The 25,706-nt window shown below is 37.0% G+C and overlaps 1 protein-coding gene across 3 annotated transcripts; it reads left to right on the top strand.

Moving 5' to 3' along the window:
* The first annotated feature begins 3,497 nt into the window (after positions 1-3,497).
* LOC129941428 (NADH-cytochrome b5 reductase 3) lies at positions 3,498-23,915 on the top strand. 3 transcript variants are annotated; one of them, XM_056050049.1, is made up of 4 exons: positions 3,498-3,994; positions 14,205-14,861; positions 14,925-15,024; positions 22,851-23,158. In XM_056050049.1, exons 1-4 carry the CDS (start codon positions 3,977-3,979, stop codon positions 23,021-23,023), a joined length of 948 nt encoding a protein of 315 aa, XP_055906024.1. In that variant the 5' UTR covers positions 3,498-3,976; the 3' UTR covers positions 23,024-23,158. The 3 variants fall into 3 exon arrangements, with proteins under 3 accessions (XP_055906024.1, XP_055906023.1, XP_055906025.1); XM_056050048.1 differs by lacking the exon at positions 22,851-23,158 and adding an exon at positions 23,333-23,915 and having other exon boundaries at positions 3,605-3,994; XM_056050050.1 differs by lacking the exons at positions 3,498-3,994; positions 22,851-23,158 and adding exons at positions 4,252-4,493; positions 23,333-23,915.
* The last annotated feature ends 1,791 nt before the right edge of the window (positions 23,916-25,706 follow it).

Raw genomic sequence — 25,706 nt, 5'->3', positions numbered from 1 at the left:
TTGACAGCGTAATCATAATCAGATTTATAAATACAATAAATTAACAAAAAAAATTAACATCAAAACAAGAAAAAGAAAATGGTAACAAAAAAAAGCCAGGTTGGTAATCCTAAGTCTTTATTTGTTTCTACCTTTGCGTAGAAGTACCCTTTTTGGTATTTTATTATTAAGCGAATACGATTAACGGAGCCCTAATTCCCTACCCCTAAAGAGCTCTCAGGAGGTATTTTTTAGGACCCTATACAACAAAAACTTACGGGACCGAACACGAAATGTACACCAACCGTTTCTTTTCGCACCTCACAATAAAAAAAAACATACAAAAAAAAAGATTATGGAATTAAACAAAAAAAAATAACTTCCACGCCGATGAATTAATTAATAATCAACGAATTAATTTGATAAATTTCAAAAAAAAACTTAAATATAGGACAATCACAAACACAAAAAGATCCACCGGGTAGGTATGAAGATACATAGGTTGTGGGTCAAATTCTCCTTCTTGGTTATTCCTTTTTCTTTAACTTATAAATTGATTTCTTTTTTCTTTCTCCTTCAATTTTGTTTGCTTCTAAATTCCCCTTTTTTATTTCAAACTTTCTTTCAAATTTCCTTTAAGCCCAATTTTTGTCTTCTTTAGTTTCTTTCTTTTTTCAAGTTTCACTTTTTTATTTAATTTCAGATTTTATTCAATTTTTAATTTTATTTAATTTCAAATTTTTTTTTAATTTTATTAAATTTAAAATTTTTTTTGTTTTTGGGTGGCGGCCCCGCTTTCCATAATTTAATTCGGGCCGCCGGGAATCAAACTATTATAAAAAAAAATAATACTAAGTAAATTCCTATTCTTCGCTAAAATAACAGACTCACCACCTTTACTTGTTCTTCGCTGGGTTCTTTTATCCAAAATTGTTGACACCAATTGACATTCACCTTAGTTTACACTATCTTAGTACACTTTTTCTTTCCTATAAGGAATTAATTTTAATATTTGCATTTAAATCAAATTAATTAAAAAAAACTAACTATATCAGAATCTGGTGGTCAAACTGTTTCTTTTTTTAATATTTAAATATTATTTTACCACTATCACTCACTTTTTAATCCACTGTGTGGTAGATGGCCAAATGAGGGAGTGCTGAAATTATCATCCCACCCACACCGGCAAAAAAAAATATTCGGATGATGTATTCTATCTCTAACAGGAACACGATCATATCCGATCCACCTATCCATACATATACCCCCAACCAACATTATCACACTCAAATAGTGGGAAACCACGTAGGTATTAGAACACTTCCAACAGAATAGGGGTATCAGTGTCCCAAGAACTAAGGGTGTGTTCCACGGTCGAAATCGGAGAGACCTGTAACACAGAACCACATGAAACCAGAACATTTAAAAAAAATCCATACACAATAACAAAGTAACCACAAAACGTATGAATACGAATCACCTAACCACTGCAATGACATGCATTAACCGTCAGTACTGAAAACTAAACACGGACATAAAACAAAGTTTCATTTCCATGCAACTTAACAATTCAACCAACTTAAACGACAATACACCAAACAAAGATCTCTTCCGGAACGCACCCATTGCTTTTCCGTGGAATTTCTCTCCACTGAGTTATGGAGAGTTTCCATGGAGAGCAACAATGAGGCAAGTGACAGCTGCATCACAGCATAAACAACATCCAACGATTCAACAACTTTTGGGTAAAGCCTAGTACATACTTCCACGTGAAGTGAACGTTCGCCAGTGGAGTAAGTGAACTTTTGACATTGCTCACTGGTACACACTTGTGAGTACACGTTGTGAACATGCGGAAACCAAATGTCAAAGCTTCACCAACAGTTCCCGTACATTTTGCACGTGAATTGCCCGTGAACGAAAACTCTCCACTTTGTTCTCCACTCAGCTTCACGAGCAAGTTCACGGGTGAACCAAAAACTGAAATTTGTATGGGTTCACGAGATGGTTCACAAGTATGTACTAGGCTTAAGTATGAAATTTATTTCGTTATTATTTAACTATTCTTTTTATTTTATTACCTTAGGATTGAGGATGCGGTTAATGAAAGGCGTCCACAACAGTATGACCGCACTCGAAATGAAGTTTTAATTTCAAAAAGACTCGCGAAAAATCCAAACTGCATTGACCGGATCATAGACTGGATGTTGGATTGTTGGTCCCTATTGGATTATCTGATGACATGCCGATAGTCCTGTCATCGGAAATGTTCAATGGAGACCCCAAGTTAGCGTTTCATCGATACATCCATAAACAAATGGCATACCTTAAAAATTTTAAGGTAGATTATGTATATTTAACTAACAGCAATATTAAAGAACCGTTCACGAATATTTTCGTGTTCTTCTTTCAAAAAAAGTATAAACAAGGACTGAACAAACACGATGGACAGTTCAGTGTACATTAGATATACCGTGCATGTATGCGATCCCGTGATACTGTCCACCATTTCCAAGCCAATATAAAACTGTTAGAAATTGATGTGTCACTGTCAGTGAAAAGTTTGTTTCAGACTCATTTGCAATCTAAGGTCCAAATAGTCTTATTATTTCCTCTACCTTAACACGTTTTAACCGAAACTTTGTTGAAAAAAAGGAATTTGAAATTTCATAGTTAATTCGTGGTCAATATATTTTCGTCTATTTAACCCAAAATCTTCACTTATATCATTATCGGTGCTACTATGGCTTCGACGCGGACGTAAGGACATTATTAGGTTTAAAATGCGATTTCTTGTTATTTAACCAACATAAGATGTTTCTATTGTACGAAATTTTTAGTAAATAATGAAATTTCTTTAAATTTTCCTTTGTAAACAATAAGTACAATTTTGTAATATCAAAATTTTGTGAAACATACAAAATTGATTCTTCCACAAATTTGTTAAAAATATGCCTGTAATCAACAAATTGTAAGTTGGTGAAAATGAGGACTGGCATCACTTATTTTTCTGAACATTTCTTTCGAACTACACATCAAACTAGATGCCACCTACATTCTCAAGCTGACAACATGCTTTCGTCAAAAATGGAAATTTTCAAACTAAACGAAAAAAGACATTTCCAGTGAGATTTTGAATTGTTTTTGTTGTAAACATATCTTCTAAAATATCAAAAAATAAAATATTATACGTTAAACTTTATGTTTTTTTTTAAACGCAAGTTAACAAATAAAATTCAACTTTATTCTTCTTTTTAATCGACTTAACTTTCTTAACTTGAACAACGGAACTCTGTTCCAAAAACAGCTGATTTACCACCCATTCGATTCGCCGCCTTTTTCCAATTTCCAAATCAGCAGGTGCTTTTAACGAAACATTCCTCAACCCTTTCCTAAATTCCAACCAAACAACAACAAATACATTTTCCTATAACAAAAAAAAACTTATGAAAATTCCATTTTGCATTTTATTTCGACATATTTCTATGAATAAACGGCGTCTATCTCTTCTCATGTCCCAAGCCCAAACAAGACACGAAACACTCACTCCCCAGTGGGTGAGATCTACGAAAATATTTTAAATTACGTCACCCCTTCTGTGTTCTGTCAGAGAAGAATTGAATAATTATTAAAAATCATTTGTATAATTTTATCTCGGGCGGGTGGTTGTCTGTTGTCTTCGTCTTGTCGTTGTCGTTGTAGATTCGATTCGATTGTTGCTGTGACTCTTTCATGGTTTTGAAGTAACGAAAACAAGAACAAACCAAAATTACATAATTTTTAATTGAAATTCGATTTTCGTGGGTCGTAGTGACTGCGCGCGGTCGATTACTACTTTGTATCCAAAGAAAACGAAAGGTTTTCGCGAAAAGGACGTGCTTTTTTTGTGCACTGCCGTCCCTCAGACTTAGTTTCACTCCAGCCAGCAAGTGAAGAAGAGGAATTTCCTTGGGTTTCTGAAAAAACAACACAAAACGATTCCAGAATCTCTACAACCATGAGAAATCAATCGCATGTGAGTTCTTCAAGTCTTACTCTTAACTCTTCCATACCTACTATACTACCCTTTGATTTGATTGTGCTTCTACCTACCTACCCATTTGCTTTTGCTTGTGAGCTATCGGTCATCTCAGATGAATGATTAGTTTAAGTACGTTCTCCCCACTCTAAAAAGTGTTGTGTGTTTGTGGTGCTTTGCTTACTGCTTATCATTTTAATAACTGGCTCTATCGCTATCGTCATCGTCGTCGTCGTTGTCGTAGTTAGCCGTTCGCGGAGAAAAATCTAGCTCACCTAAACCTTTGCATGACAAACTTAGAGTTATGAGAATTGAGAGTTATTAGTTTATATTCGCGTTCCCAGTTGTGAAGTGTTGCTTTGTTGTGGCTGTGGCTTTCCTACGTGATCAAACTTAATTGATTCATAAAAAAACGTCTTAATTAGAGCCTTTTTCTAACTAACCAAGTCCAAGATTCAAAGATTCATTTCATATACACATTATGACATCTTTTGATGTAAGTATTTTTCTGGTGAAGCTAAACTAAAATCGATATGAAGGAGAATAGAGTGAGTAACCATTCCACTTCCGAGCTCAGAGCTTCATACCTTCGTGTATCGTGTCTCTATAAAGATGGAGTGAGAAACTTAAGAAAAAAAAACGAAAACGAGGGTGCAAAAGAAGGTCATGGTCGTTCTCGTTGCCGTTGTCGTTTAGGGTTATTAATGCGAGTTATTTTTCAATTTATTTTCTATTCGTTTGTTCGATTGTGAGAGGTGGAGATAAAAAATATATTTTTCGGAAAATGTTGCCTGTGCTTATATTGTGTTGCATAATCTGAGTAAATGTTGATAAGCAGTTTGCAATCTTATAGATTAAATTTATTTTGTTTTAAATTAGTAGTTAGGAATCTTCTTATGACGAAGAAAAACACACACACTTCATGCCGGGTATTTCAATGCCATCTCAAATTAAAATTAAACGCATGATCATCATGCCAGCCATGATGAGAGCAATAAATTTAGAATCAACAAATCAAATCAGCTTGAGATTGTTGTTGTTAGGAAAATGATGACGACGCAACAATAAAAAAATAATCATTGTTTGCAATTTTTCATTTCTTATTTTTTGTGTTTTTTAATTTGTTTGTTGCTGTTTTTGTTTTTTAATCTTTCTAGCCGGTTGTTTTTGAGTATATTCTTTTTTCAAATACACAAAATTATGAAAACTATAACGAAAGGGTGTTTCAGTATGTTAACAGAATAGAAAACGGAAAACATTACTATCGGGCCACCTTGGTACTATGTATCTATTTGACTGCTCTCGAACCAAAGAGAATCAAATAGTTCTAGTAGTGCCAACAATATTCTTACTGACTTTCGAATAAACGAGGAACTACGTAACTCGAAAGTAGAATTCAAAACAAGGCAAAACCGAAAAAAATCAATCTACATCAAATGTGTTTGCGAGAGAAGTTTTTTTTTGTCAAAGTGTAAGTAAAATGTTGATTATCAGTTCCATCTACCACCCCAATTACACCGGGAATTCGTGATTTTTGCGTTTGGACTTTCGTTTCTCTTCCTCATGCATTTCAAAATTCATCATCAGCCGGCACATGACTCTTTCGATTGAAGTCAAAACCTAGGCAAGTATTTTTGACATGGTTTGCTGTGCAATTCCAGCGTTCTTGGCACCACCGATTTGGTTTCGGTAACTTCCTTTTGCCAAAAAGTTCAATGCTGCTGATAACTTAATGATAATCGGAACAGCATTTTGTATTCTGTGAGTAGTCATGTCGGATGATATGGTGTTAAGTAAAAACATAAATCCGTCTTTAGAAGGTAGGTAGAAATGGCGATCTCAAGGCAACCTAGCCTGAGATCCAATGAGCGCTGTAGTTCGCCGTTTTGATACCAAAAACTCGTTTGACCTTTGATTGAAAGGGATAAATTGATAGAGAAGCTTCATAGCGATTATGTTAGAGCCATTTTGTCGCATTGAGAAAAAAGATTAGGTCTCTAATCTTTGTCTCAGATAGCTCATCGAGTTCTTAAAAGATAGCTTTTCCAAAGCATTTCATTCTGGTGTTTGCCAAAGCAGGACATTTGCAGAGGAAATGGATTATGGTTTCACTTTCTCTTTGGTCGCTACAGCTACGGCAAAAGGTGTTGTAAGAGATAACCAACTTCTCTGCATGAACTCCTATAGGCCAATGTCCGGTACAAACCGCAACAATCCTGGCTATGTCTTGCCTTAGCCTGCATAGAAGATCGTTTGTACGGGTTTTGTTATAGGTGGGCCATATCTTCCTAGATATAATGCAGTTGGGTAAATTGCTCCACCTTCGGTTTGATTCAGTTTGGTACATAGAAAAGATTTTACTCTTCATAGCAAGTGAGCTATGAAGGGCCGATCCTTGTCTGGCTAGCTCGTCAGCCCGTTCATTTCCCACGATACCACTATGGCCCGGAACCCAGATCAGGGTGACACCGAGGTTAATATTCAGGTTCGCAAGCTCATCGCGACGTTGCTAGACCAGTTTAGATGAGGATATGACCGAGTTAATGGCTTTGACAGCTGCCTGACTGTCTGTAAAGATAGCCACATTTCGGTTTTGGTTTGGGTTTTGTTTAAGTATCTTACATGCCTCCCTTATTGCCAGCAGTTCAGCTTGAAAAACGCTAGCAAAGTCAGGAAGCCTAAAGGATTTGGCTACATTTAGGGAGTCAGAAAAGATCCCAGAACCAACTCCGCACTCTATCTTTGAGCCGTAAAGTAAAGATGGTTGTGTCGAAACCTATCGACACGATGTCAATGTCATCCTCCCAATCTTCTCTCGATGGGAAAATAACCTTAAAACCCTTACTAAGGGTTAAAGTAGGAGTGCAGTAGTCAGTGTCTACCGAGATAATATCTGAGGGAATTAATTTCGTAGTGTTGCTGTGACCATAAGGTTTTGACAACCAGCTATTTGATTCCTTCAGCCTAATAGCGCTGCAGGAAACTATGTATTTAATAAAAAGGTCAATTGGTAGAAGATCCAAAATAACGTTTAAGGCGTCCGTTGGGCAAGTACGCTTGGCCCCTGTGGTGCCCACGCAAGCTGTTCTCTGAACCTTCTTTAGCTTATTAATGTTATAGGCTTTGCTAAGAGCAGGCCACCACACAATCGAACCATATGTGAAGATAGGGCGTACTACGGCTGTGTACGTCCATAAAATCATCTTCGACTGAAGTCCCCACTTTTTGCCGATAGTTTTGCTGCAGGCGTAAAAGGCAACACAGGTCTTCTTAACCCGTACTTCAATATTTAGTTTCCAGTTTAGTTTAGGGTCGAGTATAACTCCCAAATATTTTGCACTGCAAGATAATGATAGGATTTGACCGTTGAGTCGAGGTAGCGTGAAGGGCGGTACTTTAGTTTTGGTGGTAAAGAGCAACAGTTCAGTTTTACTTTGATTAACTCCTAGTCCACAACTAGGCCCAGTTGCTAACTTTCTTCAAAGCTGACTCCGTGATTTCACTAATCACAGAGGTGTACTTCTTCCATTCTCGAATGAAGCCTTCTACACCGAACTTAACGAGCGATTCTTCTATGGATTCGGTAAGGACGTTGTTAAAAGCACCTTCTATGTCTAGGAAGGTTGCAAGAGTAAATTCTTTATAATGGATTGTTTGTTCTACAGTACGCACTACCTCATGGAGGGCAGTCTCCGTAGATTTGCCCTTAAGATAGGCATGATGAGAGCTTTCGAGAGGTCGTCCAACTAGGATTTCTCTAATATGGTAATCAAGAATGCGCTCCAAGGTTTTATGCACAAAAGATGTTAAGCTTATTGGTCTGAAATCCTTTCCGGATTCGTGACCTCGCCTACCCACTTTCGGGATAAAAACTACTTTGACCTGTCTCCACGACATGGGCACATGTTTGAGAAGGAGGCTTCCTTTGAAAATTTGTTCCAGCCATGGAGCTGCCACATAATGTTTTGAAGCATAACTGGCAGTATGCCATCCATGCTTGGGCATTTATAAGGAGAAAAAGTATTGATAGCTCACAAAATATTTTCTCTGGTTATAAAGGAATTGACTCGCTCCATATGAGCTACGTTTAGCTCTGTGGTTTCAAGCGATTCGGGGTTATCACTCTCGCAACACGGAAAGTCCGTCTTCATCAGTAGCTCAAGAGATTCGGCTTGAGAGGCTGCCCAGGTTCCATCAGGCTATTTTAGAAATGAAGGATTACAATGTTCCTTCGATAAAACTTTGCTGAGCCTTGCGGTGTCCTTTATGTCTTCGATTGATTGACAGTATTCTCTCCAGCCTTGTCTTTTGGCTGATGACAGGGCTTGTTTGTAAATTTTAAGAGAGTCTTTATACGGTTGGTAAAACTTATGTTTGTGGCAGATATTGAAAATTGTCCTCGTCATTTCCCTAAGACTCGACAGTCTTTCATTCCACCACGAAGGAAGGGTTTTACGGCTATATTTAACTAGGCAAGAGACTCTAAAAGCTTTACTTATAGAAGTTTCAAAGGTTTTCACCTTTGATTCAAGGTCTTCTATCGATTCAGTGAGATTCGGTAAGTTGCTTAGTTTGGAATTCGCAATTTGACTGAATTTCGTCCAGTCAGTTCTTTTGGGATTTCTTTTGAAAAAGATTCCACTTGTGGTCCGAAAACGAATTCAAAGGGGATACTCTCCAATTCTCCACTAACAAATTACGGTTGTTTACTAAAGTAACATCAAGCACATCCTCCCATCCATCATAATTTTCCGAGCTCGGAAAGACGAAAGTGGGAGTATTGCCTCTGTTACAAATGGACATATTATTTTCAATAGTAAAATCAAAAAGTGACTCAACTCGTTCATTGATCACAGAACTTCCCCAAAGGGTATGCCGAGCATTTGCGTGGCCTCCGATCAGAAGGTTTGCCTTTTTGATGTTAGCTTCGGATATGATTTTGCACACCTCCTCTATAGGTGATGGTGCATTATGGGCAGAGTAAAAAGAGGCCATCAGCAAACCCTGTGTATTCTTGTCTTCAAATCTGACAACTGTCAGATCGGGAGTGCTAAAATTTGGACTTAAAAAACCTTTTAAATGTTTCTTAGCTAAAATACAAGTTCTGGGATTACCTTGCTCTTGATCTGCGGTTTTATAAAAGAGGTCGTATTGGTTGTCTTGGAGGCCTCGCACCTTGAGGCCGTTTATCCACGGTTCTTGGATAACGCCATTGTCGAAGTTTCCCTCCCTAAAGAAAACTCTCAGATTATCTGAAGCGCACTTAGAGTGCTTCAGATTAATCTGGATGACCTTCATCGCGTCTTTTAATTATTTTTAGCTGCAGAGCTGGGGCCCGGCAACTCGCTGGGGATCTCGACTCCGCTTATAAAATCGTCATCCTCGACGTTGTCATCAGCTTTGTCGGTGTCTGTTCCCTGACTCTGCAGAATTTTAATTTTGGCATTCCTTATGCCAAAACTAAGTTTGTATTCGGCTTTTTTGAGAGCCCCTAGACTCTCCTCGCTAATCCTCAGAAGGTAAGAGGCGCTGGTCTTCTGCGGTTCTTCTGCTTGAACTAAAGCCCAATCGTGCATGGGGACCAGCGGATTTTGCCTCTGAAGACCGCGGATCAGGTCCTGTCCGTTTGGCTTTATGCTCATGAGCGGCAACTAAATGCGAGCCTTCGGTTGTCTAGGGATATCCTTAGCTGGGATAAGCTTGAGCTTCAAGCCCTCCCAGTCATTGCTAACCTTAGCAATGCTTTCACTAAGGAAATCCCTAGAAAGCTAGGGTAGGAGCCCTCACTGTTTGTTAGAGTGTATTAAAACACCTCTCAGAGAGCTTGCCCTCGATAGAGTTCCACGCGTTCAGCAGACCTTTGCTATTTGTGGAGAGCTCATCCACAACTGCTACGTGGAGGTCATCCCTGACAACCTCACTAAGAGTACGCAGTTGCGCTGCTCCAGAAGATGGTGCTTTCACTGGCTTTGTCCGGTCTTCAAGCTTGCTCTTTTTCTGAGACGTGCAGATCTCTACCTGAGATCTGTTTCGCTTAACGGCCTTTTCTCGGCTGGCTAGAAGATTGTTGTATTCATCAACAACATTCTGGTACTTTATTTTATCTTGGGCGTCCCTCTTCTCATCAATTCATTTGATAAAGAAGTTGGCAATGTATTCGTGAAAGGTTTCGCTTCGAATCTATCTCGAATCAGTTTTTCCTAAAAACTATATCGCACGTAATGGAAAATCTCTAATGGTGGCAATAGCTCTCCGGCAGTGTATCTTGTCCAAAACCTCTCGCATGACAGTGCATCGCACTAACCATCATGCCACAGGTACTACCATGAACCTGTTACACACTTTTGAAACCCTTTGGAGTAACTACCTGTTTCAGTGTAAAACTCATTTCATCTCCGTTCGAAATTCAATAGAGATCTAGTTGTAGCTTTCGAGATCGCGAAACTATTTCTCAATACTACTTTTTAATTACCGCTGCCCTGCCCTTTGATATAGTCTCACCTTCTTTAAAACTTGAGGATAAGTTACGTTTAAAAAAAGTCTAAAGCACTTTCTGCCTGGCCGAACATCTTTGAACGTATTATCCCTTTTTCAGAGTTGATTCTTCTTTGGACGGTGTAAGGTCATTTTTTTTAATGGAACCCGCACTTTGCTACATTAAGGAACCAGTCTGTCTCAACGTATAAATTAGTATCAGACCCTTTGGTTTGACAGGAATAATTAACTCTGCCATAATACCATAAATATTCTTTAACAAGAATATTTACATAAAACTCAAGCTTACCTTGTCAACAATCCTAAATCCTTCTTTCAGTTCGTTAATTATAAAAGAAAGTCAGATGGGTATCCATTCTCATTGTCCTTCCATAATGAGACCTCCACTGATAATATAACAACAGCTAATTACTTTGCATTACATACCATTTGGTACCATTTTGAGTATTGACCGAATTTTTCGTTTGGTGCTTTATTAGCCGATTGCATTTCTTAATCAGCCATTGAAAACAAATTTTCTCATAATGATGAGTTCACTCCGGGCCTGATGGTGTTCCTGCCATTTTCTTAAAAAACTTTCAACTCCTCTATATAAATATGTTCATTTATTTTAATCTCAAGAAACATTTCCTAAAATATGGAAAACATCTGTTATAACTTCAATTCACAAGAAGAGACCGAAAGGGGAGTTGATAAACTATCGACCAATTGCTAAAACATTTTTAAAAGCATTAAATATGAACTCATCAGCTTCCGTTGCAGGTCTCTATTTGTCCCAGCATAGGACGGCATCATACAAAATATATCTACCACCATAAACATTTTAGAGTTCGTTTGACAAAATTTCTCAATCTTTTCAAACGTCCTTCTTAGGTTTTGAACTTCTTTTACTGAAATGGATCACTTATATCCTCTCGTTCCAATCCTATTCTAAACACTTCAGGTTTTCCCCAAGGTAGTCATTATGGCTTTTTCCTTTTTATCCTTACAATGAATGACATTGGACAAGTTCAGCCAACATAGGGGACTTTTTTTGCAGTCAACTTCATTCTTTGAACGTAAATGTTGACTAAGATTACCAGTTAGTTTTTCTAACTTTATGAATTTCAAATTCAGATCTTTACTTCCCAAATCTTTACAAAAAACACCAACAAATTTACTGTCTTAAAAACACTCCTTAGACAAGCAATTTTAGTTATTTCTTTTCCAAATTGACCAAGGAACCCTCCTCCAAAAAGACTTGACTTGATCGTTAGGGAGATTTTTCTTGACTATATTCCAATCAAATTTCCATTAAAGTTGCCTTAATAACATACATAAATCCGCTGGCTGGTCCGGATGGTATCCCCGCTATTTTTCTAAAGAGGTACTCTTCAACGCTGGCAAAATCACTCCGTAAGCTTTTTCATCTGTCCTTCTCCTCAGGTCTCGTTCCGATCGGATGGAAAACCGCCTTTGTCTAGCCTATCTAACCCTCTAACTACCGACCGATTGCACTTACGACCCTTCTTTCCAAGGTCATGGAAACGCTGATTAATTATCAGCTCAAGAAATATCTTGAAGATCGAAAGCTTCTTAATGACTGGCAATTTCGTAGCAATAGTTCCACTGGTGATCTCATGGTTCATCTCACTGAACAGCGGAACAAATCTTTACATCGTTTTGGAGAAAGTAAGATTATTCCACCATAATCTTAATATTTCAAAATCATTTGATAGGGTTTGGCATCAGGCTCTTCGGTTTTTACGAATCCGCGCTTCATTGGATTATTAATTACCTTTCGGATCGTTCAATACAAGTAGTATTGGATAGGATCAAGTCTGAAAACCACAAAATAAATGCTGATGTGCCCCAGGGCTCTGTTCTATCTCCATCACTCTTTCCCATTTTTATTAATGATCTCCTGTCTGCAACTTCTAATCCAATACATTGTTTTGCTGACGATAATACTCATAGCTTTTCATATTCGTTTTCAGACTTACATCCCTCTTCTTCGGATGTGGAACTGGAACGACCAAATATGATAAGTTCATTAAATTCCGACCTAAACAGCATTCTTCAATGGGGATTAAAAAACCGCGTGGAATTTAATGCTTCGAAAACACAATGATGTCTTGTATTGTTAAAGCGAGTTACACCCCCTTGCCATTTTCCATGGATGGCACTTGCATCGAGGAGACTGAACAACTCGATATTCTCGGTATGTGTATCACCAACCACCTTTTTGTGAATCGATCACATACGCGATGTCGTCAAAAATGCCGCAAGATGTTTGGATTTTGTAAGGCGATGTTAGAAGTTATTCTCCCCCTCTGATCTGGCTGTTATTTACAAGACTTATATACGTCCAAAGCTTTAGTATAACTCCCATATCTGGGCTGGGGCTCCTGCAACTTACTTAAACCTCTTGGACAGTATTGAACGTAGAGCATTTAGATTGATTGGCGATAATACCATAATAGGATCATTTACGTCGCTCGAACATCTTCGTAATGTTTCCTGTCTCACCCTCTTTTACCCTTATTTTAACGGTTTATGCTCAAGTGAAATAACCAGCAGTATTCCTCCCTTAAACAGTTCAACCGTAATACTCGTAATACTCGCGCTTCTAGAAATGCTCATCACCCTCAAGCCCTTTGTGTTATGTCATAATAAGGGTAGTAATATCCCCTTAAGTGTGTGCTTATTATAAAAAAAAAATTGGAAAATTTCAAGTCCCTTATGTCGTCGGAACCTGCCCATTAACATGGTTATGGTCATGGTGTTTCAGTGCATTGTTCAAAAGGCTTCCTTTTTAAGAATTGGGCAAACAATAATGAGGTTCCATCCATTCGTACCTCTAAGTTTCAGGCTAGATATGACAATCTTTAGCTAGTCTAAGCAGGATAGACAATAATGTTGACCTTCGTTAGCCACATTGGATGGATCATTATATCTGGCAGTGGAATTCGGTTTGTCAGGACCTGTTAAACGAGTGTATAATATTTGCTTCTGAACCTCCGGATATCGCGCTTTTAGTTTTCACTTTTTTAATCCTGAAAATTCAGTCAACATAACTCGTCATATAAAAATTGTAAAAATTAGGAAGAGAGTATTTCCGAAAATTTTTCATGGAAAACCCAAATAAACTTTTATTACAATTTTGTTCGTCAATAAAGTGTGTGAAGAGTTTTCATCTAATTCCCACAAAAAAAAGAATTAAAACCTGAAAACCTCTTCATTTTAAAGTGGACAAGTTTGACAAAAATCAATGGAGGTGTTTCCGATAAGGGAGTTATCAAATCTAATATCTAAAATTATAATTAGATGACTTTCTACAAAAGTTGACAGCTCATTTACACTAGCTATCGTAACTAAGTTAATTAAAAGATTGGGTATTTAAGTAGAAGAGCTACTTCAACATTTATGGCCATTGAAATATGGTCTAGAAATCAGGGTACAAAGGTTAATTATTTGGTCTTTTTTATTAATAGCAGAAAAACCTCTAATTTATTTATGATAACAAAATAATATTTTATCTCATTTATATTAAAGTTATTACTTATATTGGTTTGATAAATGATTTAATTACAAATAAAACCGCATTAACATAACGTCATAAAATTCCTAGAATTTTGCGAATATTGCTTTTTCCCTAGCAACTCAAATGCAATAAAATCAATAAGTGATTTGCCAAAAAAAAGTATAATAATAATGTTATCTTTTATTGTAGATCATCCCAATTGCCGTTGGCATTGCATCAGTTATTGCTGGAGCGGTCTTAGTACACTATTTTATAAATAAACAATCAAAAAAATCTGGAAAATCAAAACCCAACAAATCGGCTCGCCTTAAGACTCTACAAGATCCCAATGACAAATATCTCCTGCCATTAATCGAAATAGAAAAACTAAGTCATGATACACGCAGATTCCGTTTTGGCCTGCCTTCAAATCAACATATCCTTGGGCTACCTGTGGGACAACATATTCATTTGATATCAACAATTAACGATGAACTGGTCATAAGGCCCTATACACCGATATCGTGCGATGATGATCAGGGTTACGTTGATTTAGTTGTTAAGGTTTATTTCAAAGACATCCATCCAAAGTTCCCCGATGGCGGAAAGATGACACAGTACTTGGAATCAATGAAAATTGGCGATAAAATTGCTTTCCGAGGACCATCTGGTCGATTGCAGTATTTGGGTAGTGGGGAATTTTCTATTAAAAAACTCCGCAAGGATCCACCAAAGACTGTCCGAGCCAAGAAGGTGAACATGATTGCTGGTGGTACTGGAATAACACCAATGTTACAACTTGTAAGGGATGTCCTGAAGAACAAAGACAAAGACTCCACAGAGCTGTCACTTTTATTTGCCAATCAGGTACGAAATATCAATTTCCTTTAAGTCTCTTCAAAGTTCTGAAGAAATAATTTTTTTTTCTAGACTGAGAAGGATATTCTCTTGCGCCCTGAACTTGACAAATTGGCACAGGAGCACCCAGATCAATTCAAAGTGTGGTACACTGTTGACAGAGCCGCTGAAGGTATGAGTGATGATTTGTTTCTGATTACATTAAAAATACTCTTTAGATATATTTTTAATTTTCATTTCCTAACGCACACACTTTTGGCTAAAGTCCAAATAATTTTTATTTATATTTAACAAAATTTTCCCAGTTTTATTGTTTTACGTAATTTTGTAAATTCGCCTACCCCTTGTTTCTTTTCTTTTTGTTATAAACATGTCAGATTCTCTTTCATGATTCATGATTTATTTTATACACAAATTGTCCATCTGTTCTACTTTATTTAAATTTTATTTTTTTGACCTGTTGGAATTTGTAAGCGATTTGTTAATACACTTTGTACGACTCACGTTTCGTTCGTTGGAATATATGAATAAATTGTTTGCCAGGTATTTTGTTTTTGAATGCACACATGCGATGGCTGAATTAAATTATTGGGATAGGTAAGGGATTCTTTTGTAAATCAGTTTTCAATTTCAGACAGTCTTTAAATTGAATGTTATCGGGGATAGGCCTCCAGACTGTCTGTTCAATGAGTTTTTGAAATTCAAAAATATTCATACCAAGTAGGTAATGTACATGAGACATTTTCAATGTCATGGTTTTAATTGAAGTTTTGTGTTTTTCAATTGGTCGATCCAAAAGCATCCAAAAGAAAAGATCGACCCAGACATAATTTTTGTATTAAATTGATTTAAATGCTTTTGTCAATCAAGACAAAGAATGAACAGGTTCAGGCCACATAAAGGACTTGAAAGTAAGACAACTTTCTGGTATATGATTGGCCTGCTGCCAAAAAATTAACTTCCAATTGAGGCAACTTTAATGGAAAGTTGACTGGAAAGTTAGTCAAGAAAAATCTCCCTAACTTTTAAGTCAAGTCCACTTCTATCAAAATGACAGTTGATCCTGTTTTTTCATTCAGCTGAAAGGTGAACTTAACGACTTTATGATTTATTTATTTTCTTCACAACTTCATTTAATGCTTTCTGTAAAAGCGTTCCTTGTCAATTTGGAAATAAAATAACTTATATTTCTTTACAATACAAATTACAAACAGTGGTGGACTTCTATCTTGCCTGAGGAGTGTTTTGTAGACAAAAATTTTGTTAGTACTTTTAGTTTAGGTGGCGCTATAGCCCTGTGCGAACTAGGCCCCCAACCAACAAACTTCTCCATCTTGCTCGGTCCCTAGCTAGATGTCTCCAGTTTCGCGCTCCAATTTGGGTGAGGTCACTTTCCACTTGTGCGCCACCTGATCCGCGGTCTTCCTCTACTGCGCTGTTCTGTGGGTGTGGATTTGAAGACTTTCCGGGCCGTAGCATTGGTTTCCATGCGCTCTACGTGATCCAGCCATCTTAGTCGTTGGACTTTTACCCTTCTGGCTAAGTCTACGTCGCTGTACAGCCCGTACAGCTCGTCGTTCCATCTTCTCCTCCACTCCCCTTCGATACATACGGGACCGTAAATCACATGAAAAACTTTTCTCTCGAACCGACCCAAGGTGCTTTCATCCGCTTTTGTCATAGTCCATGCTTCTGCACCGTATATCAGGACGGGGATGATGAGGGTCTCATATAGTGACACTTTAGTCCCTCGAGAGAGGACTTTACCACTCAATTGCTTTCTTAGCCCAAAGAAACAGCGGTTAGCAAGAGTTATTCTGCGTTTGATCTCAGCGCTGGTGTTGTTTTCTGCGTTTACAGAGGGTCCTAGGTGACGAAGTCCTTGACAACCTCAAAGTAACGTCTGTCGATGGTGACGTTTAGACCAAGACGTCCGTGTTGTATGTGCTTTCTGGACGACAGCATGTACTTTATTTTGCCCTCTTTAATCGTTAAACCCATTTTTGCCGCCTCTGCCTCAATACTCACAAAAGTCCCATTGACATCACGCTGAGTTCTTCTGATTATGTCAGTGTCATCAGTATATGCTAGTAATTGGACAGACTTTTGAAAGATAGTGCCTCTAGTGTTGACGTGTAAGATCTTTCAAGTATGATGTTAAAAAAATCTCATGACAGCGCATTACCTTGTCTAAACCCTTTATTGACATCGAAAGGTTCTGTTAAGTTGTTTCCAACCTTTATGGAGCAGCGTGAATTCTCCATGGTCACCCTGCACAAACGGACTATACAGGTCGTCCCTGTAGATGCTGTAATATGCGGGCTTGAAATCGATGAAAAGATGGTGGGTGTCGATTTGGCGTTCTTGGGTTTTTTCCAAGATGTGCCGTAATGTGAATATTTGATCAATTGTGGACTTTCCTGGTCTAAAACCACACTGATAAGGACCTATCATGTTGTTGACGATGGGCTTTAGACGTTCACATATTACGGCAGAGAACATTTTGTAGGCGATGTTAAGTAGACTGATTCCTCTACAATTGGTGCTGATGTTCCATTCATCGGGTATGCTTTCTTCCGACCATATCTTACAGATAAGTTGGTGCATGCTCCTAACCAACTTATCTCCAGCTGCTTTAAAAAACTCGTCATTCAAGCCATCCGCTCCGGCGGCTTTATTAGACTTCAGCTTAAATATGGCAATCTTTACTTCGTCTAAGTCGGGAGGACGGGATTGTTGGCTTTCGTCGTCTATGTTGAATGGATCATCCTGCCTGACAGGGGAATTAGGTTCGTCGTCGCCGTTATACAGTCTTCAGAAGTGGACCTTCTATATCCTCAGCATTGACTGCGTTTCCACTTTCCTCTTTGCATCCTTCGGTTCTAGGTTTATGTACCTGTGAATTTTGTTTCGCCTGTTCATAAAACTTTCGACCGCACGCTTCTCATGCTCTCTCTTTTTCCTTCTAAGAAGTCGGTGTTCCTCTCGCCTCTTCTGCTCATAGAATTCATGAACAGCTCTTGTCCTTTTGCCGCCGCTTTGCATGCCTGTTGTTTGGCTGCATTTGCCTGCCGACATTCCTCATCAAACCAGGGGTTCATTGTTGGTGGCTGCTTCAAACCCAGCACATCAGAGGCGGGTTCTCTGATTGCATCTTGGCAATGTTGCCACTAGTTTTTGATGCATTGTGTTGGCGGCAGAAAACTTCGAGAGAAGTTACTTGTAACTCGGTCGGAAAAGGATTTGGCGATCTCTGGCGATTGTAGCCGTTCGACGTTGTACCTTCTCCCAGCACCTACCTGTTTAGCCTTAACGCGGATGATCATGAGGCGCTCATTGATCCACCTATAGCTCAAGACTTCTTGCCTAAGTCTGGCTCCAATGACGAAGCCGCATCCAAATAAGAGCTGTTGGTTTTCGTGGTAGCAGTCACCATAGTAAATATCGCAGTTTTTCATCCTCTTTTTGCCCGGCCCATCCCATCGAATTTCCTGGATGGCTCCGCTAATTCTTCGGCCGAAGGTGGTCTGTTAAGGGAGCTAACATTCCACGTGCATATCCGAAGTTCGTTGTCCTTAATTCGTTTGCGTAGGTTGTCAACAGTAAATCCGTCCGTATCCGAGGCTTGTTGGTGCTTCGCAACCATGAGGTTTTTACGTGGCCAGGAAGTCACCCCGACGGCACTACCCCCAACCTGGATGGCCAGATCATTAGTATAACTCCAAGGACGGGGAGCCGGATAAAACCGCTCCCTATAGGCCTGGGCTCCGAATGAAATACCCTATAAGTAGTTCAACCTTTCTGGAACTGTAGTGGAAACACTTCACCCCCCTCTTTCGTTTGCTGCTCCCAACAACTTTTCACTGGGGTTGGAACCCAATCTCCAGTTGAGGTACTAAGCACCCGATAATCACCACGGGGAGGTGAGAGTAGGAGTTAACAGACAGAGGCGGGTTTTGAGAAAAAATTGTGGATGCTTGTTTCCTCTTGAATGTACATGTCTACCATTTGAACATTGAGGTGAGCTGTAATAATATCAATTGTCAATTTATACATAGAATCTTGTATGTTTAAAAGTAACTACTTTCAAAAATTTTGTATATAACGGATTTTATAAAGAATTGCAGAGGAAATTATATGATAATCACAGTTTCTTTTTTTCTTGAAACAGAGTAGAATTGTTACTTGAACAGACTCTTTGAAGCGCTTTAATTTTGTTAAAATAATAGTAATTACGCAGTTCAGTTTGGCATCAATCTCTCTTATCAAAAATGAGTGCACTAGGTGTCGCTAAATCTCTTCTTCGTTGTGTAAGAAATTATTTTTGCAAACCCTCGATATACGTTAGTAATATTTGACGGTTTCAAATTAGATATCTTATAAAATAAACGCTGTTGTGCCTCCATTTTTCTTCCAACACCATGTCTCGTAGAACGTACTCTATGTACGAACCTTTATGTGTCTGAAATTCGAGTACAATTAGCATATTTGGGAAGTTGCCATTACTAATGTTGTGAAGTTGAGAATGAGAAAGCATGCCGCTGCCAAGAATTTTCTCTGTACGTTTTGAATACTAGGCAGGTTCCAATAAAGTGCATGGTATTTTCCGATTCATCCATATTACATAATGTACATACTCCATCTATATCTCCTTGGAAGGCTCTTCCATTGATAGTAAGGAGCACGAAGGAAATCATATCACGTGAATTGGAGTCATCAAAGTAGTTCGGTATGCCAAAGTACATCAAGTTGCAATATTCATCGTGATATTGAGACTGTGTCGCACTAACTGTAAATTAAGTCCAGTGCTTTTCTTTCATTTTCAGTAAGATAATGTTATGTAAGCTGGGCCATTCAAGGAGGTTCATTTCAAAATAAAACGAACATCCATTTAAAGGATCCAACCATTCGTTAGCCCAGAAGATTTTCTTGTTTATAATGGCTTTCGATAAAATGTTGGGTAATCTATTATTAGAAATATTTATATTTCGTCTTATGAAAGAGAAATGTAGCTGGAGGGACGTTAAAAAAGCCTTCGGTTAGCCTGTTTCAATGTGCAGAGCATAGATAGGCGTATTATCGGGCAGTAAAAAGCATCTTTTCATGAAGAAACACTGCAATTTTTCGACTTGGTTGTATTCGCGGTAACCCGAAACTTTTTTTTTTTTTATAATTAGCAAACACTAAAAGGGTTTTTTATACCTTTAATATGCCAAAGACACAGTGTGAGCATTAGGAAAAGAGGGAAGGGTTAGATAGGAGGTGTCGGTGTACATTGGTTTTAAATTTCTGAACATTGCAATGACAGGGAAAGATAGAGCGTGGCAAGGCGTTCCACATTCGCGTAGTACGGCTAAAAAAAGAATCTCTGTACTTTATAGTACGTCCCAATTTGGGCTCAAGGGTAAACTGATGGGCATTCCTAGAAGCGCGGGTATTACGGTTAAATTGTTTAAGGGGAGGAATGCAACTGGCTATTTCACTAGAGCATAGTCCGTTAAAATAACGGTAAAAAAGGGTGAGGCAAGAAACCTTGCGTCGATGTTCGAGTGATGTAAACGAGTTGATGATGTTAATGTCACCAATCATTTTAAAAGCTCTTTTTTGAATACTGTCCAAGAGGCTTAAATAAGTTACTGGAGCACCAGCCCAGAGATGAGAGTTATATTCAAGTTTCGGACGTATATAGGTTTTGTTGATTGTAGCCAGATCAGACGGAGAAAAAAATTTCTTGCAACGTCTCAAAAAACCAAGACATCTTGCGGCATTTTTGGCAACATCGCGTATGTGATCGCTCCACAAAAGGTGGTTGCTGATGCACATTCCGAGGATGTCAAGATTTTCTGTTTCGTTGATGCAAGTGCCACTCATAGATAGTGGCAAAGACGGTTTATCTCGCTTTAACGAAGCAAGACAGCATTGCGTTTTCGAAGCATTAAATTTCACACGATTTTTTATTCCCCATTGTACAATGCTGTGTAGGTCGGAATTTAATGAGCTAATCATATTTTGCCGTTGCAGTTCCACATCCGAAGAGGAGGGTTGTGAGTCTGGAAACGAATATGAAATGCTAAGAGTTCTATTGTCAGCGAAACAATGTATTGGATTAGAAGTAGCAGACAGGAGATCATTTATAAAAAATGAGGAAGAGGGTCGGAGACAAAACGGAGCCCTGGGGCGCACCAGCGTTTATTTTATGAGTTTCAGACTTGAATCCGTCCAAAACAACTTGTATTGAACGGTTCGAAAGAAAATTTCTAATCCAACGAAGAAGAGATTCGTCGATACCGAAAGCACGCATTTTCGATAAGAGAGCAAGGTGCCAAACTTTATCAAATGCCTTTGAAATATCAAGTGCAATAATCTTACTTTCTCCAAAACGATGTAAAGATCTGTTCCACTGTTCGGTGAGATGAACCATGAGATCACCAGTGGACCTATTGCTACGAAAGCCGTATTGCCGGTCATTAAGAAGCTTCCGTTACTTAAGATATTTCTTAAGCTGATAATTAATCAGCGTTTCCATGACATAAGAAAGAAGGGACGTTAGTGCTATCGGTCGGTAATTTGTGGGAGAAGAAGATTCGCCTTTTTTTGGAATTGGCTGAACAAATGCAGTTTTCCAACTACTCGGAACGAGCCCAGAAGAAAATGGATAGATGGAAAAGCTTACGCAGTGGTTTTGCTAGCGTGGAAGAACACTTCTTCAGAATAATAGCGGGGATACCATCACCAAACTTGAGCACAGTACTACATAATAGCTTTTGAGGCAGCATTGTATATTTTGAACTTTGTTGAGTGTTGAACGGTATTGTCTCGCAGCAGTCTCGACCACATTGTATTGATGGAATATTTAAATGCTCCCAATTTCTTTGTTAGGTGCTCATTTAAGGACATGTTGTAATTAAACACTACGCCAAGATATTTGTATTGATTAGACACTTTTATTTCTGAATTATTGTAAAACCATTTTTCGCACGCTGCTCTTCCACCGTCTTTCCGACTTATCAAGATATATTTCAAGATTCTATTGAATGCAGTTAGTCTTAAAATCCTCAATTAGCTGTTGCAAATTGGAAGGATTATCTGACAAAAGTACAATATCGTCCACATATAAAAGGGCGTTTATTTGAAGATCGTCTAAAACAATGCCGATTGGAAGTTCCGCATGAAGATCATTTAAAAAAAGAACGAAAAGAAGAGAGCTTAGCACCCATCCTTGACGAACACCTTTCTTCGTGGGGAAGAAGTCTGACAAACACCAACCATCCCAAACAGCTGCAGTAGTATCCTTATAAAGAGACTTTATAGTAGCCAGTATCTTCGAAGATATTCCCAGTCAATGCTATCAAAAGCAGCCTTAAGATCGATGAAAAGAGCGTAGTTTCTTCTTTTGGCAGAGTTGAAGTTATGCATGAAAGATTATAAACTTGGTCCACAGTAGTATAGTTGCTTTTATATGCAGCTTGATATTCATAGATGATGCTGTTTTTAATTTCTAACCAAGCCGACAGTCTGTTCAAGAGAACTGTAGTAAACAGCCTAAAAAGCGTATCGAGAAATGAAAGTCCTCTATTGTTTGACACAACATTTGTATCTGCTTTCTTGAACAGTGGGTATATAATGGATTTTCTGAAAGATGATGGTCTCTATTATAGTAATAAATAAAATAGGGCAAACAAATATACGAACTGTGAGAAACAAAAATGTCCATACATTTTGTGTTCAGTTGGTTCGTTTTTAGGTAATTTGCAAGTCATGCAAGACTTGTTTTATTTTATGAAAATTATATTGTTTTATTTTTTCATTATGAAAAACATCCCAGTCAAGTTGTTAATTGTTACTTTTTGTTAAATATTGTCTCCGCGTTTGTTTGTTTTTAAACATACTCGCTCTTTATGTTTCTAATATTTTCCTTTTGTTCACACAACACACAAATGAGTTCTTGTTCTTTTGTTATTGATCAAATATTTGATTGGTTGAAAACTTAAATTCTAGGTTGGTCATTTAGTCAAGGCTATGTTACTGATGATATGATGAAAGATCATCTCTTCCCACCCCACGATGAGACTCTTGTTCTCCTCTGCGGTCCACCACCAATGGTTAACTACACTTGTATACCGGGCTTGGAACGATTAGGCTATGATGCTAATATGCGTTTTAGCTATTAAATAATATTAAAAGAAAAACTAGTGATAACTTGTAAACTGTACCTAGAATCGCTGTCTTGTTAAACTATGTGTTGTGTCTTATTTAGACAATTTTGTTAATTTTAAGTTTAAAAAAATAAAAAGCTTTTTAGAGTATATGTTATTATATCGAATAAATAAACTTTATTCCATGTCTGCTAATGTTCCTGAGTGGACTTTATATGAAGGTACCTACACACATAATATGTCTGTTTAGTTATTGCTAATTAAAAAGATAATAAATGATATAAAGTCATATTTTTAAATAATATAATTTGGTATTTATTTCAGGCTGGAACTTCAGCGTAGGTTTTATCAGTGAAGATATGATAAAAGCACATCTCTTCCCAGCTGATGAAAACACATTAGTGCTTATGTGTGGACCACCTCCAATGATTAATTTTGCTTGCAATCCAGCATTGGATAAACTAGGATATCATCCAGATCAAAGATTTGCTTACTAAAAAATTTTCAAAAAAAAAAAAAATGTAAGATAAAATATTCAAGTCATAGAAAATTAAACAAACAAAATATTTTTCTCTACGGGAAAGATTAAATATTAATGTATGTATGTTAATGGTAAATCAAAAACAAACATTTAATTTCAAAAAAGGCATTAAATCTCTTATTAAATAAGAAAAATGCAGTCACAAAAACATAACCTTAAATCAAAAATATCATAAATATAATTGTATATTTTAGGCAAAACAAAAAAGAGGAAAACAAATTTAAATATTTAAAACAACGAGATGCATTTTGTAATGGGAATAAAATAATTTGCATTATTTTTAGCTAACATTTGAATATTACAAACAAATATTGTAGATACAAATATGAAAATGGAAAATAAAACAAGAAAATAAAACAAACTTAATTTATTTTTTTTTTTAAAAAGAGACAAAATCACTCTGAAAGATAAGACGTTGTCTCAAGACTTTGTGCAATGGGAATGCTAAATTTAAATCAAATTAAGGAATTGCTATTTTTTAACATTATTTAGAATTGATTTTAGAAAAGCCAAATAAAAACCACCACGTTAAAAACATAATTTTTGCGTCCGAGAAAATCGGACATATTGAGCGAAAAATAACTTTCAAGAAAGCGCGTTTGAAGTTTCAAATTTTTGCATTTTATTAAATTTCTTTTTTTTTTGAATTTATCAAATTTAACTCAAAATTTATTCTGCACACTTTTGGGTACCAAAATCGACACTTAAGTCAAAACCCATTATTTTCTCGGACACTGCTCCATACAGTTTCCGCGTTACATTGCTTACATAAAATATCGATATATCTGTGGTACGGAAGATGGTAAAAATACAGATTTGCAAATCTACAAAATATTTTGGTTTTTAAGATAAGGTACAGCAAGTTGAATTTGAAGCAAGTTGTATCATGGAATTGAGCAAGTGGGACGCCGCACAGTGGGGCACCTTGTATGGGAGAGCGGACAAAACTCTATAAAATCTAAAGTAATGAACCGATTTTGATGAAATTTTCAGGAATGATAGCGAATAGCAAGACAAATCTGAACAAAAAACTTCCGCCCATTTCCACGCCCACTAAAAGAGAAAAAAGCTTTTTTCGGAGAACATATATGAAAACAAAGATTTGTTTACCAAATTTAACGTATGTATATTACGAATAAAATAATAAATAGCGATAAAATCAGTTTTAATATGCTTGAAAGTGAATGGTTCTGTGTAAAACAAATGTTTAGGTTTATTTTGTTTGCAATTCCAAGGATAACAGATTGCATTTATTATGATATAGATAGTTGGTGTTTTCAAAGTTTATCGTTTGATTTATTATAAAATAAATTTAAATAATAAATACAAAATAAAAAACAATATTTCAAGTAAATACAATAAAAACAAATTTATTTAATCTTAATAAACTATCTTATCGTAAATAAATTAAATTCAAATTATTTAAAATAAACAATTTAATGTGAGCAAATCTATGAAGTTTTAATGGAAAGTATTTCTGATGGATATTTATTTCCTAAATCCCTGGTACCATTAAAACTTGTTCAACGAGAAAATGAAGAACGAATTTGGAAAAATATTCGACCATTCTTAACCTATCATTTACCAGCTCTTTAATTTTCCTTTTCGGAGGAAATTCCGGAAGAAGTTAGAAAAAACAAAGATCGTGTAGAAGCTGAAATTCTGAATCTTTTAGAAACTGAAATTCAGTACAATGCATCATTGACATTGTCTAACAAAAAACTGGGACTGCAAACTCTTGGAAATAACCAAAATAGATGAAAGCTTATAGCGTATGGTAAAAATAACGGTTTGAATTTGACATTTTAAAGTTTCTACATATTAGCCGTGTTTTATTATTTTCAAAACAAAAACAATAAGCGATATTGCTTTCTATTGAGAGCTTTCTTTATAAACCAAAAATAAGTTCGTATACCGGTCTATACATAGATAGCTTTAAGGATAGGTAAAGAGAAAGAGACCAAATGAAAAATAATTGCAAGCTAAATAAAAAAGGATGTATATAAATATAAAACTCTGTTTACCACATTGTCATATTTTTTTCCGATGATCTATATCATATTGTTAGTACAATAAAACTCTATTACGAGACACTTTCAATTTCAGAAAATTGGAGTACTTTATACGAAACTTGTTGATATAATTCTGTTAACTCAG

The sequence above is a fragment of the Eupeodes corollae genome, chromosome 1 (assembly GCF_945859685.1).
Source record: "Eupeodes corollae chromosome 1, idEupCoro1.1, whole genome shotgun sequence".
NCBI lineage: Eukaryota > Metazoa > Arthropoda > Insecta > Diptera > Syrphidae > Eupeodes > Eupeodes corollae.
This window is presented reverse-complemented; position numbering and strand designations above follow the sequence as displayed.

What these genes read in the sequence shown, in the direction of transcription:
- LOC129941428 (XM_056050048.1), top strand. An exon ending in CACTTTTATTTGCCAATCAG is followed by an intron (nt 14,862 to 14,924) that starts GTACGAAATATC and finishes TTTTTTTTCTAG; the next exon opens with ACTGAGAAGGATATTCTCTT. An exon ending in TGTTGACAGAGCCGCTGAAG is followed by an intron (nt 15,025 to 23,332) that starts GTATGAGTGATG and finishes TATTTATTTCAG; the next exon opens with GCTGGAACTTCAGCGTAGGT.